Consider the following 18,174-nt stretch of genomic DNA (forward strand, 5'->3'; position numbering starts at 1 on the left):
TGTATTGTTTGCCGACACTGCACACTTGAAGAATAAATAATAGAAAACAATAAACAATTAAACATCGGATTCCTTTCCCATGCGGTAATAACAGAATGGCAGAAGCGTCTGAGAAGCTGGAAATTTGAGCAGCCGGTTTTTGCTCCAGTTCTGAGCAAAGCTTCTGGACTATATTTTCTTGTAGATATATTAGCACAGGTATAGAAAGTTGTAATATTTTATAACAATGATTAATTGAACACCACGTACCTTACACATACCTTAAAAGTCTTGGCTTAAGGAAATAATAATAAAAAAACAAAAACAATAATTGATTGTATTAAAAATTTACTTGGGACAGTAGAATTCTCAAAAAGTATTCTAATTCAATAGGACTTTAAATTAGTTGTTTGAAACCAAAATACAAAACACCTGCTTGAGAAAATACACATTTGCACAATTGGGCTTATGACTCCAAATCTTATCGTTACTAAGATACAGCTTGTGACAACTTCCCTATGTGTGCACAATTGGACTTATGACTCCAAATCTTATCGTTACTAAGATATAGCTTGTGACAACTTCCCTATGTGACAACTAGCCCCATACTCCCCATAACAATCTTCTGCTTGGTGCGGTTTAATTAAGAACTCTCTCTAAAAATACTAAATACTAAATTGACTTCAATAAAACATTATACAATGAAGCTAATACGCATCTTTTTAATATGATGCTGAATATAGTTTTGCATATAAAAAAACAATAAGTGCTGAATAATTCTTGCTCAAGTTGGAATGACAGAAGATGACATTTAATGACCAAAACGACAGCAGTGAAACATTTTTATCACATTCAAATTGCATCAGATCTGAATTTCATCCATTTAAAGTGTAAAATAATCAGGTAGGAATGATGATTGCACACTGACTTTGATCTGGCACATATAGTGCATCCGGAAAGTATTCACAGCGCTTCACTTTTTCCACATTTTGTTATTTTACAGCCTTATTCCAAAATTGATTAAATTCATCATTTTCCTCAATTCTACAAACAATACCCCATAATGACAATGTGAAAGAAGTTTGTTTGAAATCTTTGCAAATTTATAAAAATTAAAAACCAAAAAGAAATCAAATGTACATAAGTATTCACAGCCTTTGCTCAATACTTTGTTGAAGCACCTTTGGCACCAATTACAGCCTCAAGTTTTTTGGAGTATGATGCTACATGTTTGGCACACCTATTTTTGAGCAGTTTCTCCCATTCTTCTTTGCAGGACCTCTCAAGCTCCATCAGGTTGGATGGGGAGCGTCAGTGCACAGCCATTTTCAGATCTCTCCAGAGATGTTCAATCGGGTTCAAGTCAGGGCTCTGGCTGGGCCACTCAAGGACATTCACAGAGTTGGCCTGTAGCCACTCCTTTGTTATCTTGTCTGTGTGCATAGGGTCGTTGTCTTGTTGGAAGATGATCCTTCGCCCCAGTCTGAGGTCCAGAGCGCTCTGGAGCAGGTTTTCATCAAGGATGTCTCTGTACATTGCTGCATTCATCTTTCCCTCGATCCTGACTAGTCTCCCAGTTCCTGCCACTGAAAAACATCCCCACAGCATGATCCTGCCACCACTGTGCTTCGCTGTAGGGATGGTATTGGCCAGGTGATGAGCGGTGCCTGGTTTCCTCCAGACATGACGCTTGCCATTCAGGCCAAAGAGTTCAATTTTTGTTTCATCAGAACAGAGAATTTTGTTTCTCATGGTCTGAAAGTCCTTCAGGTGCCTTTTTGGCAAAACTTTTACTGAGGAGTGGCTTCCGTCTGGCCACTCTACCATACAGGCCTGATTGGTGGAGTGCTGCAGAGATGGTTGTTCTTCTGGAATGTTCTCCTCTCTCCACAGAGAAATGCTGGAGCTCTGTCAGAGTTACCATCGGGTTCTTGGTCACCTCCCTGACTAAGGCCCTTCTCCCCCGATCTCTCAGTTTGGCCGGGCGGCCAGCTTTATGAAGAGTCCTGGTGGTTCTAAACTTCTATTTACAGATGATGGAGGCCCACTGTGCTCATTGGGACCTTCAATGCTGCAGAAATATTTCTGTACCCTTCCCCAGATCTGTGCCTCGATACAATCCTGTCTCAGAGGTCTACAGACATTTCCATGGACTTCATGGCTTGATTTGTGCTCTGACATGCACTGATAACTGTGGGACCTTATATAGACTGGTGTGTGCCTTTCCAAATCATGTTCAATCAACTGAATTTACCACAGGTGGACTCTAATCAAGTTGTAGAAACTATCAAGGATGATCAGTGGAAACAGGATGCACCTGAGCAACATTTTGAGTGTCATGGCAAAGGCTGTGAATACTTATGTACATGTGATTTTTTCATTTTTTATACATTTGCAAAGATTTCAAACAAACTCCTTTCACATTGTCAATATGGGGTAATGCTAGTAGAATTTTGAGGAAAATAATGAATTTAATCCATTTTGGAATAAGGCTGTAACATAACAAAATGTGGAAAAAGTGAAGCACTGTGAATACTTTCCGGATGCACTGCAAAATGTGATTAGTGTAATTCAGCATGCTCAATTATACTTGGTTAAAACAGTTGGAAAACATCTAAGTTAGATAACTGCCACTGCAACAGAACTGAGATTGGAGCTGAAACATCCTGTGTATATGGCTGGACAGAAATGAAATACCAATGTTGTTTTGCTCTGATAGCATGTGTTTGACATGCATATGACTAGTTATTTTGGGCATTACTTAAACATAAAATATTAATTTGAAAACAAAATCCAAATGTTATCATTTGTTGGCTCTTTATCCCCATTCTAATGCTCTAATTGCAGATCATTTGCAGAATGATTGAAAAATGCTGTACAGAACTTAAACATCGATGACACAATAAAACACTTCTGACAAGGATAACATTTTTGAAGTGTATGACACATTTATAGCTACTTTGTTAAACTTTAGATGTATATACATGATATATCATTTCATTTAGAAAACAATAGACACAATCCCTCTAAAATCATAGGAGCACAACATCTACATTTTAGTAGACAGGCAGTTGAACAAAAGTGCACATGGTCTAGAAGGATTTGAAAAATATCATGGTGTTCCATCAATACTGACTAATGACTTACAAAAAATGACAGCATTAATGGAGATGATGCATCTGTACCATCACACATTCACACACAATTACGTACACAAGCACCAACACTCTGTTTTTCTATCTCTCTCTCACAACAAGTGTAAAATATTTGGGCAGACAGAAATACAACAAGAGCTTATACACACAGTGGTAGGACTGAGCAGTCTCTCAGTCATCTTTAAAATATTTCCAACTATCTGGCAGTGGGTTTGAAGGCTAAACCCATGTGGAACACTACACCTTTGTCACACTGTACAGTGTGGAGATTAGCCATCTTTTCGCACACTCACAAATGAAAACCATCACATTTCCAATACTCTGCTTGCAGATGGCTGGATTCTGATGTGCAGCACAGGCATTCATGTCAATTGTTGCTTGAAAGACTTTGTTTACTCTCCCACAAGAAATGCTCATGGCATGTGAATGACTCAAATGTTCCATGAATTGAATCCTTCAAAGCTGGAGAAACCATAGCCAGACCCGAAAATGAACTTAGAAGTTAGAAAAGCTGACAAATTAAGTCAGTCAATATAATTTTTTTCCATTCATTGCTCCATCACAACTCTAGTTAAATAAATAGTAGAAAAATAATCATTTTATCTTCATTGTTTCCTTGAACAAAAAAAAAGAAAAACGAGGAGCTTTGTATGCACCTGCTCAGTCCACACCCTAATTACCTCTAAAGAGGCCAACTGTTTGGCCCCCTCATTAGGTCAGCTAGAACAAAACAACTGCTCCACCAGCAGATGCCCTGGGAAGGGCGAAGTTCTGTTCTCTCCTATTGGGAGGATGCAGGGCCTGGTTGGAGGGCTGATGGTGGGTGATGATCAAGGACTGGTGATCAGTGGCTTCAAAAGTCCGGGTTGGCAGTTTGGGGTTACACGTGGGCAGGATCAGCACTCAACATCCACGCTGTGTACTGTGACGGCCGCTTGGAGATGGTGCGTGTGCAAATGCAGAGGGTGGTGTGTGTGGGGGTGTCGATAGGGGTGAAACTTGTGGCTGAGAAGAGCAGCTGTCTGCGGAGGAGTGTCCAGGTCAAGGTCCTCATCGTGGTTGCCCACATCAACGCCTGCTGAAAGAGGATCGTTGTTGCAGGGTGGGTTCTCGCTGTCCTCTTGAGGGCTCATGGTGCTATAGCCTACGTGGAAACAGATAGAGAATCAATGTTAAAACTAAAAAAAAATAAAACATAGGCACAACAAGAGGAAAGATTAAAATTGGTGCCAAATCTTCTGAATGCCTTAAAAATTATTTTTTTATTTATTTTTTTTTTATCAAATTTTTTGTTCTACTGTAACTGATAGCTTTTTGTATCAGAAAATTACAATGTAGAATGGAAATTAGAGCATCTTCTTATACCTGTCTGTGTGTCATCTTGTGGAAATGGCTGTTGGGAACTAGATGAAGTCATCATGAGCACTTCAATTCCTCATTAATCTAAATCACCCTCCTAATCATGTTAAGGCAAGTCAGCTTTTTTTGTTATTCAACCTTGTATGTACACAAGGAAAACATTTTTGTTTCTTTACAGGTCTGGAATTATTATTATTTGTATTTTTATTTTTACAAGACTACTTTTAATTTTAAAGCTGAAGTGTGTAAATTCTACCCCACCGAATGGAATTGCAAAAATAAACATAGTTTTCAAACAATATTTCGGAATATGCTCCCGTCTGCTGTTTTTCAAGCAAACAATAGTCAGTCAAACCCCAACTCATGCCATTGATTAAGTCCATGTTGTTGACAGGTCACTCAAAACAAACAGGATTTTTTTAGCACCACAGATACTTTTTTAGAACATTTCCCTACGAACTGACACATATCTGCATGATTTTATGCACTGCAGCCACACGATTGGCTGATTAGATAATTGCATGGATGATTGTTGGTGTCAGATCAGCTGGTTTAAGTATTTCTGTAAATGCTAATCTCCTGGGATTTTCACACACAACAGTCTCTAGAATTTACTCAGAATGGTGCCAAAAACAAAAAACATCCAGTGAGGGGCAGTTCTGTGGATGGAAATGCCTTGTGGATGAGAGAGGTCAACAGAGAATGACCAGACTGGTTCGAACTGACAAAGTCTACAATAACTCAGATAACTGCTCTGTACAATTGTGGTGAGAAGAATATCACCTCAGAATGCTGTTCTGGGATGCAGGTACTGTTTTAGCGGCCCGAGGGGACCAATTAAATATTAGGCAGATGGTTTTAATGTTGTGGCTGATCGATGTATATGGAGATAACAACCTCCATGGCTCTACAATAGGAGAGAGTAATGGTCATCTAGCATGTTCGACAATAAGTCACCATTTGTGGAAACCATATAAATGAGTGGGGAGAGCCGTAAAGTGACACCTACCAGTCGCAAAATCGTCTGTGACATCTCTTATAAAATATAAATTTATCATTGAAAACTCCACACATAGTTCATTCCAAAAGCATTATTTAGTGTAAAATGTTTTTTTAAGATTTTTGCTGTTTTGGTGGCACGAGGCAGGTGGTTTTAATGTTGTGGCTGATCAGTGTACGCAGTTCTTAATATTTTATTATATTTGTATTATACATATTGTGGCATTTAATATAATGATTGTTTACTAAATTCTTTGGGAAAGTGGGAATAAAGTCTTGATAGATTGAAGTATTTGACAAATCCATGAGACACAGTTTATGTTTTCCATTTTTACGGTGGGGGGTGGGGGGTTATGCCTTCAAATGTAAAAATATATAAATAAAAATGCACCTGTCAATTAAATCTGTGGGGCAAATACTGCCCATTATTTATTTATATGAAATACAAAAAACTAAAATGTGATTAAAATGGTGAAAAGTAGTAAGAATAAATCATTAACAATAAAATAATCAGTGAACAGTTATCACTTAAACATACTTGTTCCATTATACTAACAAACTCTAGCCTAAAATCTTGATGTCCATGAAAAGTTAATGTCCATGTTATGTCAACCAACAAAATACATTGCCCTGTGTACAACTAAAGCAACAATATGAAAGACAAGCGCATCAGATAGTTGAAATAAATATTAGATATGACAGTGTCTGGCATCTAAAATTGTGTGTGGTAGGAAAGTAGCTAACAAAGGCAACAAAGAAAGAGGGAAGTGTGTGTTAAATACAGCATATCCTGAAATAAATGAAGGTAAAGTACAGACAGCGCACAAAGGTCTTGCCCTGCTGTCAAGTTGCCAAACATCCAGCCACAATTGAAGTGACATTTGAAACAGGATCGGAGGTGAAAGAAAGGTCAAAAACCTCTCATGATCCTGACTTTGATCAATGTTTGTATGAGCGGTCTCAGTGAGCTGATCTGAAATCAGCCCTAAAACTGCAGTGAGCATGAAACTATTGATGAAAATGTTGGGATGCTGTTTCTGGATCAGGATCTAGACATGAAATATATAAAAGAGCTAAGCTAGCAAACAAGTGCTGCAGGCTTTTAGACAAAATAATTATTTTTTGGTTTTTTTGTTTATCTGACTCAAAGCAGTGTTTATGTTTATGGTCTGAACAACAAACAAATAAATAAAACATGAAATCCAATTTAATAAACCTCATCCAGAAGTGGTTTGAAATTACTCCGGACATGAATGAGGTGTAACATTATACAAAGTGCACAATATACAAATTTTTGCTCTCTCTTTCCTAATACAGCGAACCATGTGACATTCACTATGTAGTGAATAGTGACTGAGCGAACGAGTCAAACAATACCGAAATCAAAGTACAATCAGTCTGTCCTAAAGATTGGATTTGAAAAACAAAACTGTTTTTATATGCAGTGTGAAAACATCAGAAGAAAACGTATCTCTGTTTGGAACAAGTCTTTCAACCTCAATCTAAAGCCGGTGCTCATATTTCTACATTGCTCCTGGTGAACACCCTGTGTGTTGGTGGAGCAGCAATGAGTCAGAGCACCCAGAAAAAGGCTTCATCGCTGTGTTCCTGCATACAGTGCATGCACTCAAAAGCTAAATCAATATTTCCTTAAAACGACCCCTTAAGCTGAATGACCAAGCAGCCAGTGGGAAGTGACATTTAACTCTGAAAAATACAGAAAATAAGCTTTTCAGAGACTTCTGTGCTTGATCTTTGCCATCTCTAACTGTTCTCGATCTCAATCTACCCATTTTCTCTGTCTTTCTTAATCCGGCTCTCTCGTTGCACCTCTCCTTGTGGAATAGGGCAGCCCTTTCTCCTCTAGCTGGTTAAACAATGAATTCTAGAAAGCCCTGTCCCTTAGGGGAAGTTTATTTAGCCTGTATTGTAGACTCGGTGTAACCCAAGCCTTGAGCTTCCAATGAAATAGAGGCTAACCACAAGCATAAACTAAGGTACAGGTATAGGCTTCGCTTTCTTTCAATAATATAACTCCTTTTTCTGAGGCACATTTTATTTTTAGGTGAGAAATTGTATGGTCACAGTTTTGAATTCATCAATGACCCTTATTTCAAAGGGATATTTTCAAATTCACAAATATCTTTTTCCTTTACAGTTAATTCAAGGGAAGAGTGCAGAAACACACAGGCTTACCATGGTCACTTTCAGTACCTGACCGGCCCCAGTATCTCCGCCTACGTTCTGGACTGTGTGTGTGCCTTTCAATAACAGCAGCAATGAATCGTGTGTTACTAACTGCAGAGAGAGAGACAGAAACAGAGACAAATGGTCATGTAACAATAACACACTTGGATTGTTGGTTGACCTAAGCCCAGTGCTGGAGAACAGAAAATACAATAGTCAATAATAGGCATAAATATTTCTCATCTATAAAGACATGTTCTAAAGTGATACTGGAAAAGATTTCCCAGATAAACCTGAGGAAAAATTAAAAAGCTACATTCACACATCTGTGACCCTAATTATTTTCTGCTTAAAGGGACACAATAATGAAAATTCTCTCATCATTTACTCACTCTCATGACATCCCAGATGTGTATGCCTTTCATTCTTCTGCAGAACACAAACAAAGATTTTTAGAAGAATATCTCAGCTCTGTAGGTCCATACAATGCAAGTGAATGGTGAGCAGAACATTATAGCTCCAAAAATCCCAAAGCAAACATAAAAGTAATCCATATGACTCCAGTGGTTCAATCTATATCTTCAGAAGTGAAAGTGAAACTAAACAGGCACACATGTGACTTTAAGTACTTAAACTTTGATCTGTTTCTCACCCACACCTATTATATCGCTTCTGAACATATAGATTTAACCACAGTCTTATGGATTACGTTTATGTTTACTTTATGTGATTTTTGGAGCTACAAAAGGTCTGATCACCATTCACTTGCATTATATGGATCTACAGAGCTGAGATATTCTTCTAAAAATCTCTGTATTCTGCTGAAGACAGTCATACTCATCTGGGATTGCATGAAGGTGAGTAAATGATGGGAGAATTAAAATTTTTGGGCAACCTATCCCTTTAAATTTTGCAAGATTGTTCCCATGAAATTTTAAATGTAACCATATCAGACACTGGTCTGAAAAGCCAATACTTCTAAACTGACCCGTCTGTATATAACATGTTGTAACAATGTCATTACATTTGACATTATAACAATGAACATGCCAGGGTTTGTTTACATAGGCTGTACAGACCAGCGTACATTTAAAATGTTGTGTGAACAACCGGATTTAAGCAGAAAATCAGATTTGGGCCACATTCAGCTGTGGTGTGAGCATAGCCAAAGATGTCTCACTAAGACATCCAAAACCCCACAAGCATTGCTTTATTATTTTGACTTAATGATCAAAAGCACCTTATTGCAGGCTCGTACAGAGGGGCTGGCCTTAGGGGCTCGAGCCCCTGCCCTTTTGCTGAGATGCCCCTACGATGAAGCTGTGGCATAGCCATGGGTGTTCCAGGGTTTGGAAATTCCACCCAAAATTAAATGACTTTTTTTTAAATGCTTAATAGTATGTACAGGTGTAAAAATGCATTAATTTAAAATTAAATGAAGAAAGTTTAGTTCGTATTTCTGCCTCATTGTTCATAATTTCGCTCAAGCACAATAAGTTGATTTACAATTACGATATATCATGCATATCATGGAATATTTGGAAAATACACATAGAAAGGTACCCAATACTGTACAGCACCTTTACTCACAATCATTATTTGAACATGTTACACACGTCAGTTTGTGTTTGTTTGCATAAAGTCTGACATGATATAACTGTATCTTTTAAGTTTATTCTTATTTGCTCAGAAATGTAACAACCATATTATTTTTATTTTTTTATTATGAACCAACCCTCCCATACTTCTGTGCTTCATGAATATAAAGAATATACAGAAAGGATTTTGAATCTTCTTATAGTTTCTAATCATTCTTCTGTTCAACACAATGATTACGCATTTAATTCTTATCCAAAGAAGTTTTTAAACCAGTAAATTTAACCCAAACCCAGGTGTCAATTTTCCCGTTTAGTGCAAATAATCCACCATTTATATTTTTGCCTTCAACATACATTGGAATCTAATTATGAATGGGACACAAAGTGAATGACAAATTGTTAAGCCTAATGTTTTGAATTATAGCAAAAAAAGAAACTGAGGTTGCAAGTGCGTGCGCACCCACCCAGTTTGATGGAGACCGCCCAATCGATAGACAATTTTAAAGCGACTGCCCCTTAAAAATGTGTGTGCATGTTGCTGATTTTATTGGATGTCTGATGAACACCTCATAATCAATGCACTGCTGGTACAGCACCCGACAAACTGTTGAATATCAGGCATTTTCTGTGTATATAGACATTATGCCACAAACACTGTTAAAAGAGCTTAAATTGTATTGAACCCATAACGTTCTGTTAATGCCCGTGCACACCTCTACTCTGTGGTATAGTTCACATTTCTCCTTGTTTCCAATTCTTCACTGTGATTATCCATTTTTATTTCCATATTAACTGATACTGAAACATGTTGCACTTGTGAAATATAAATGACAAAATAAGAATAAATAAATAAGAATGCAGATTGGGAACATATTATCATATTGTCACTAAAGATGAGACCAATTATGACATCAGACTAACCCACATGGCTGTTTCAATTTCAATTACCAGGCAAGAATGACAGTACCATTTTTTTTTAATAAATGTCCACCTTTTTCACTGGGAGAATAAAACAGCACATCTTTACAAAGATTCAAGGATTATCAGCCATTTGGGAGTCTGATGCATAGAATTTGTGAAAAACAGCATTAATGGTGTGGAGTACAATACTGCAGATTAGCTTACTTGCACATAAAAACCCTCAGAATAATTACTAATGCAAAATGGGCATTAAAGGTTTTGTTTATGTTAATCTGTGTGTAGCAGTGCCAGGCATACAGGCAAACAGATGGGTATATCTTACTTATTCCTCTGTCTTCGTGACCGTCTTCATCTCTATCATCTCGATCGTTTTCCAAGTTAGACATCCGCACAGACATCTCTGTTGAGAGAAGGGGAGTAGACAGGCAAAGGAGATCAGAAAGATTAAGAAATCCTTGCATATCTAACACAATATACAGTAGGGTTCAAAATTGAACATGTGAAAATGCTTCTATTTTGCGTTTTTTTGCATAATAATTACATCAGAATAGTCATATAGGTGAAAACTTTAAACAAAAATTAACATGAATTTCAGAGTTTCTTAGTATTTGGATGTCCCTTTTTGCTATAATGACATGTACTTGCGTTGACATGGACTCCACAAGTTTGTGCAAAACCTTGTGATCCATGTCATGCCAGCGTTCCCAAGGGTATTATGTGTGCTTCAAAGCATAATTAACACAGTCAATATCCCAAACTTGCTTTTTGGATGACCTGGAAAAGTACAAAATCTTAAATATTTCTTATTCATTTTATGTCATAAACTTTGTTTTAATTTTTTCAAAATCTTAAAACTTTTAGTTCTTACAGGTTTAAGATAGATATTGAACACCAGTCATTTGTATATCATTATCTTGATTTGTCCAGTCTTTCTTATAAAAAGATGGCAGGCATCAAATTCCCTAATTCATTGACAACACTTCCGATGTTTTTAATCGCTGAATACATTTGAGACATGAAAAATGCTGAAAAGAGCCAATTCAAGGGAATTCATCATTCTAACCAATTTATTTCCAAAACATGCATTCAGACTAAAGGTGCTCAGTCAGACAGTATTTTATAACTGATTCAAACTGATTTTACATTGCATCAGACCATCAAGTCATAGCTTTGCTTCCTTAGAACTGTAACTCTTGCACATTTAGGCTGAATTTGACTTTGATGTAAGAGAGCAACCGCAAGGGAAGAGGGAATTCTGTTCTTTAAATTACTTTTACATCCCTCTCTGGTCCCATTAGATGTCATCAGTACTTTAGTATCTCATTTACTCTAGAAAGCAGCACACTATTTAGAAAAGGTTTGTTGTTTGACTTCGTCAAAATCAAAAATCTTTGCATGAATGATTCATCGGGGCACAATATACAGGTCCTTCTCAAAAAATTAGCATATTGTGATAAAGGTCATTATTTTCCATAATGTAATGATAAAAATTAAACTTTCATATATTTTAGATTCATTGCACACCAACTGAAATATTTCAGGTCTTTTATTGTTTTAATACTGATGATTTTGGCATACAGCTCATGAAAACCCAAAATTCCTATCTCAAAAAATTAGCATATTTCATCCGACCAATAAAAGAAGTGTTTTTAATACCCAAAAAAAAGTCAACCTTAAAATAGTTATGTTCAGTTATGCACTCAATACTTGGTTGGGAATCCTTTTGCAGAAATGACTGCTTCAATGCGGCGTGGCATGGAGGCAATCAGCCTGTGGCACTGCTGAGGTGTTATGGAGGCCCAGGATGCTTCGATAGCTGCCTTAAGCTCATCCAGAGTGTTGGGTCTTATGCCTCTCAACTTTCTCTTCACAATATCCCACAGATTCTCTATGGGGTTCAGGTCAGGAGAGTTGGCAGGCCAATTGAGCACAGTAATACCATGGTCAGTAAACCATTTACCAGTGGTTTTGGCACTGTGAGCAGGTGCCAGGTCGTGCTGAAAAATGAAATCTTCATCTCCATAAAGCTTTTCAGCAGATGGAAGCATGAAGTGCTCCAAAATCTCCTGATAGCTAGCTGCATTGACCCTGCCCTTGATAAAACACAGTGGACCAACACCAGCAGCTGACATGGCACCCCAGACCATCACTGACTGTGGGTACTTGACACTGGACTTCAGGCATTTTGGCATTTCCTTCTCCCCAGTCTTCCTCCAGACTCTGGCACCTTGATTTCGAATGACATGCAAAATTTGCTTTCATCCGAAAAAGTACTTTGGACCACTGAGCAACAGTCCAGTGCTGCTTCTCTGTAGCCCAGGTCAGGCACTTCTGCCGCTGTTTCTGGTTCAAAAGTGGCTTGACCTGGGGAATGCGGGATGTTTCTACTCCAGACTCAGTCCACTGCTTCCGCGAGGTCCCCAAGGTCTGGAATCGGTCCTTCTCCACAATCTTCCTCGGGTCCGGTCACCTCTTCTCGTTGTGCAGCGTTTTTGCCACACTTTTTCCTTCCCACAGACTTCCCACTGAGGTGCCTTGATACAGCACTCTGGGAACAGCCTATTTGTTAAGAAATTTCTTTCTGTGTCTTACCCTCTTGCTTGAGGGTGTCAATGATGGCCTTCTGGACAGCAGTCAGGTCGGCAGTCTTACCCATGATTGCGGTTTTGAGTAATGAAACAGGCTGGGAGTTTTTAAAAGCCTCAGGAATCTTTTGCAGGTGTTTAGAGTTAATTAGTTGATTCAGATGATTAGGTTAATAGCTCGTTTAGAGACCCTTTTCATGATATGCTAATTTTTTGAGATAGGAATTTTGGGTTTTCATGAGCTGTATGCCAAAATCATCAGTATTAAAACAATAAAAGACCTGAAATATTTCAGTTGGTGTGCAATGAATCTAAAATATATGAAAGTTTAATTTTTATCATTACATTATGGAAAATAATGACCTTTATCACAATATGCTAATTTTTTGAGAAGGACCTGTATATATACGCGTAAATAGCGTGCGATTAATTTTATAAAAAATAACGCGTTAAGTAAATTTACGCAATTAACCTCAATGCCTGTTTGCACATGACGTGACTGCGTTGCTGTGGCGCGAAATGCAGATGGAGGGCAGGAAGTGATTTTCTACATAGGATTATTAGCATACAAGCACTATCACAAACTCAAAATGCCGATGTTATGCATAGTTTACGGTTGCACAAATCGACCAAACCGAGAAACCACAAGGAGCTTTTATCGTGTACCAAATGTGGTTGTTCATGAGGGGGAAAATGCAAGAAATTGACTGAAAAACGCTGGACAACCTGCGTCTGCGATTTAGAGGAGCCGAGTCGGATGATGCTCATGTGTGCAGTGAGCACTTCGTCAAAGGTAAGTTAATACAACTTATGTGGCTATGTTTATGTTAGCTGTTTCCGTACTTTGTAAAGTTAAAGAAATTGTTTTTTCTTTGTTTGTTTGAGTTTGTACCCCTGTAACTGAACAAAAATATGTAACGATTGCAAAGCGACTTACAAAGCCTTTACAGGCGAACGTAAATAACTTACCCTGCCATGCAATTGCAATGAGCTGTTATGACTTCTCCGTCTTGTTTACAGATGATCCATGTCTTTAGTGGCGTTTAGGCGCACCTTTGAGAGTGGTTAACCTAATCACGTAAACAACCGCAACGCTAACATCGAGAGCGCCGCAGTGTTTAATGTTTGTTGCTAGGTTAATTCACAGGTCAAAAAAAGTTGCATGCCTCCATACTTTTGTATGCTTTAATTTGTGTTCTGGAGTAGAAGGATGTCTGGAGGACAAGATAGTTGCTTATATCTAACGCCTCGATGGCAGGCAAGTATTCAGTTGAAAAATCACTCCTTTTCAAAACAAGGATCAAGTCCAAGATATGTTGTGACTTTCTGTTTTTATTCCTTTCTCTCGTAATATCGTCTAAACTAGTAAAGTATGGACTTTCCTCTATCTCGTCCATTGTGCTTTTCACTTCCTGCCCTCCATCTGAATTTTGCGCGTCATATGAATCACGTGACTGCAAACAAGCTAAGTAGTAAACTATATTTATCTTGACACAGTGACCTAAACATTTTATGTTTATGACGCCACACACCCGAGACACAACACAAGCACGTCTGTCGCAGGTGTAGATTGACGGGCTCTTAAACAAGCCCTAATAATAATTCTCAGACTGATTGACAAATTTACTTGTGAAATGGATTGCTGTGAACTGTATGTCAATGATCGACTCATGTTCAATAATATGGTATAAACAATACATTGTATTCTAAAGCCACTTTTTGTATTGTCTTATCAATGATTAACTCTTCTGCTACAAGAATGTAATGCATTTTAATTATCTGAATATTTTTTTTCATTCTATATATAAATATTTATATTTTTAAATATTTAAAGCTAACTATATAATTATTTAATCATTATATATTGAATTATTGTTATATGAGGGGCTTTCTCAGCAAATATTTGTATGATTTAAATGCGATTAATTAACACCATGTAATTAATTCGATTAAAATTTGTAATCGATTGACAGCCCTAATATATATATATATATATATATATATATATATATATATATATATATATATATATATATATATATATATATATATATGAGAGTGTCTGTGAAATAGTTCACCCCAAAATGAAAATTCACTCATCATTTACTCACCCTCATGCCATTCCCAGATGTGTTTGACTTATTTTCTTCTGCAGAACAAACAAAGATTTTTTAGAAGAATATCTCAGCTCTGTTTGTCTATCCAATGCAAGTGAATGGTGTCCAAAACTTTGAAGCTTCAAAAAACACAAAGAAAGCTTAAAAATAATTCTTACGACTCCAGTGGCTTAATCAATATGTTCTGAAGTGATCCAATTGGTTTTGGGTGAGAACAGACCAAAATATAACTCCCTTTTCACTGTACATCTTGCCATTGCAGTCTCACGGCAGGAACATGATTAAAGCTCAATTACACTACCTAGTGATTAATGCATGCACAGAGTGCTAACAGAGATTCTTTTATATACACCGATCAGCCACAACATTAAAACCACTTGCCTAATATTGTGTAGGTCCCCATCGTGCCATCAAAATAGCACCAACCAGCATCTCAGATTAGCATTCTGAGATGATATTCTTCTCACCACAATTGTAAAGAGTTATCCGAGTTTATGTAGACTTTGTCAGTTCGAACCAGTCTGGTCATTCTTTGTTGTCCTCTCTCATCAACAAGGCATTTCTGTCCACAGAACTGCCCCTCACTGGATATTTTTTTATTTTTGGCACCATTCTGAGTAAATTCTAGAGACTGTTGTGTGTGAAAATCCCAGGAGATTAGCAGTTACAGAAATACTCAAACCTGCCCGTCTGGCACCAACAATCATCCATGCAATTATCTAATCAGCCAATCGTGTGGCAGCAGTGCAGTGCATAAATTCATTCAGATATGGGTCAGGAGCTTCACTTAATTTTCACATCAACCATCAGAATGGGGAAAAATGTGATCTCAATGATTTGGACCAGGCATAATTGTTGGTGCCAGGTAAACCTACACAATATTAGGCAGGTGGTTTTAATGTTGTGGCTGATCGGTGTATACAGTGCATCCGGAAAGTATTCACAGCGCTTCACTTTTTCCATATTTTGTTATGTTACAGCCTTTTTCCAAAATGGATTAAATTCATTATTTTCCTCAAAATTCTACTAACAATACCCCATAATGACAAAGTGAAAGAAGCTTGTTTGAAATCTTTGCAAATTTATTAAAAATAAATAACGACAAAAATCACATGTACATAATAAGTATTCACAGCCTTTGCTCAATACTTTGTTGAAGCACCTTTGGCACCAATTACAGCCTCAAGTCTTTTTGTGTATGATGCTACAAGCTAGGCACACCTATTTCTGGGCTGTTTCTCCAATTCTTCTTTGCAGGACCTCTCAAGCTCCATCAGGTTGGATGGGGAGCGTCGGTGCACAGCCATTTTCAGATCTCTCCAGAGATGTTCAAATCAGGGCTCTGGCTGGGCCACTCAAGGACATTCACAGAGTTGTCCCGTAGTCACTCCTTTGTTTGCTTAGGATCGTTGTCCTGTTGGAAGATGAACCTTCGCCACCAGTCTGAGGTCCAGAGCGCTCTGGAGCAGGTTTTCATAAAGGATGTCTCTGTACATTGCTGCATTCATCTTTCCGTCGATCCTGACTAGTCTCCCAGTTCCTGCCACTGAAAAACATCCCCACAGCATGATGCTGCTACCACCATGCTTCACTGTAGGAATGGTATTGGCCAGGTGATGAGCGGTGCCTGGTTTCCTCCAGACATGACGCTTGCCATTCAGGCCAAAGAGTTCAATTTTTGTTTCATCAGAACAGAGAATTTTGTTTCTCATGGTCTGAGAGTCCTTCTGGTGCCTTTTGGCAAACTCCAGGCAGGCTGTCATGTGCCATTTACTGAGGAGGGGCTACTGTCTGGCCACTCTACCAGACAGGCCTGATTGGTGGAGTGCTTCAGAGATGGAAGGTTCTCCTCACTCCACAGAGAAATGCTGGAGCTCTGTCAGTGTGACCATTGGGTTCTTGGTCACCTCCCTGTCTAAGGCCCTTCTCCCCCGATCGTTCAGTTTGGCCAGGTGGCCAGCTATAGGAAGAGTCCTGGTGGTTCTAAACTTCCATTTATGGATGATGGAGGCCACTGTGCTCATTGGGACCTTCAATGCTGCAGACATTTTTCTGTACCCTTCTCCAAATCTGTGCCTCGATACAGTCCTGTCTCGGAGGTCTACAGACAATTCCTTGGACTTCATGGCTTGGTTTGTGCTCTGACATGCACTGATAACTGTGGGACCTTATATAGACAGGTGTGTGGCTTTCCAAATCATGTCCAATCAACTGAATTTACCACAGGTGGACTCTAATCAAGTTGTAGAAACATCAAGGATGATCAGTGGAAACAGGATGCACCTGAGCAAATGTTTTTTATTTTTAATAAATTTGCAAAGATTTCAAACAAGCTTCTTTCACGTTCTCATTATGGGGTATTGTTTGTAGAGTTTTGAGGAAAATAATTAATTTAAGGCTGTAACATAACAAAATGTGGAAAAAGTGAAGCACTGTGAATAATTTCCGGATGCACAGTATGGAGATAACAACCTCCATGGCTCTACAATAGGAGAGTGTAACAGTCAACTAGCACGTTACGACAATAAGTCACCATTTGCGGAAACTATATAAATGAGTGGGGAGAGCCGTAAAGTGACACCTACCAGTCGCAAAATCGTCTGTGATGTCTGTTATAAATCATACATTTATCATTGAAAACTCCACACATAGTTCATTCCAAAAGCATTGTTAAGTGTAAAACATGTTAAAGATTAGTTGAAAGGCAGTCAGTTCAATAAGTGATGAGCTGTTCCCTCACAAAAGCAGTTTATATAGCACACTGAAGCATCTCCATAGACATAGACAAAAAAAGAATAGCCTCTTGGCGCTTCAGAAGACATGGATTAAACCCCATGGAGTCGTATGGCTAACTTTTATTCTGCCTTTGTGCATTTTGGAGCATCAAAGTTTTGGACACCATTCACTTGCACTATCTGGATATATTCTTCTGAAAATCTTCCTTTGTGGTTTGCAGATGAGAGAAAGTCATACACATCTGGGATGGTATGAGGGTGAGTAAACGATAAGAGAATTTTCATTTCTCGAGTCCAGTGTCCAAACTGAGATTGAGCTATGACTCACCCTGTGTGGCCAGAGGGGACATATGCTGATGGCTGCGATGGTGGATCTGGTGCCTGTACGCATACACAGCCAACACTAGCACCATGATGCATCCCATAATGCCACCTGCCACTGGCCCCACAGGAGCACTCTTGATCATATTCAGTGAAGCCACCTCCTCATCTGCACAGATGGGGAGAAATTACAAAAAAGGGAAATAATAATAACAATA

At 38.3% G+C, this 18,174-nt stretch overlaps 1 protein-coding gene across 1 annotated transcript in view; it reads right to left on the bottom strand.

Moving 5' to 3' along the window:
• Positions 1-1,021: 1,021 nt before the first annotated feature.
• Positions 1,022-18,174, bottom strand: part of LOC127654081 (VWFA and cache domain-containing protein 1-like) — a 121,504-nt gene continuing 104,351 nt past the window's right edge. The window contains exons 24-27 of the mRNA XM_052141060.1: positions 17,964-18,125; positions 10,521-10,598; positions 7,689-7,790; positions 1,022-4,278 (exon numbers count right to left, since the gene is read on the bottom strand). Coding sequence (XP_051997020.1) covers positions 4,031-4,278; positions 7,689-7,790; positions 10,521-10,598; positions 17,964-18,125 — 590 coding nt within the window. The 3' untranslated portion in view covers positions 1,022-4,030. The remainder of the gene's footprint in view (positions 4,279-7,688; positions 7,791-10,520; positions 10,599-17,963; positions 18,126-18,174) is intronic.

The sequence above is a fragment of the Xyrauchen texanus genome, chromosome 13 (assembly GCF_025860055.1).
Source record: "Xyrauchen texanus isolate HMW12.3.18 chromosome 13, RBS_HiC_50CHRs, whole genome shotgun sequence".
Lineage (NCBI taxonomy): Eukaryota > Metazoa > Chordata > Actinopteri > Cypriniformes > Catostomidae > Xyrauchen > Xyrauchen texanus.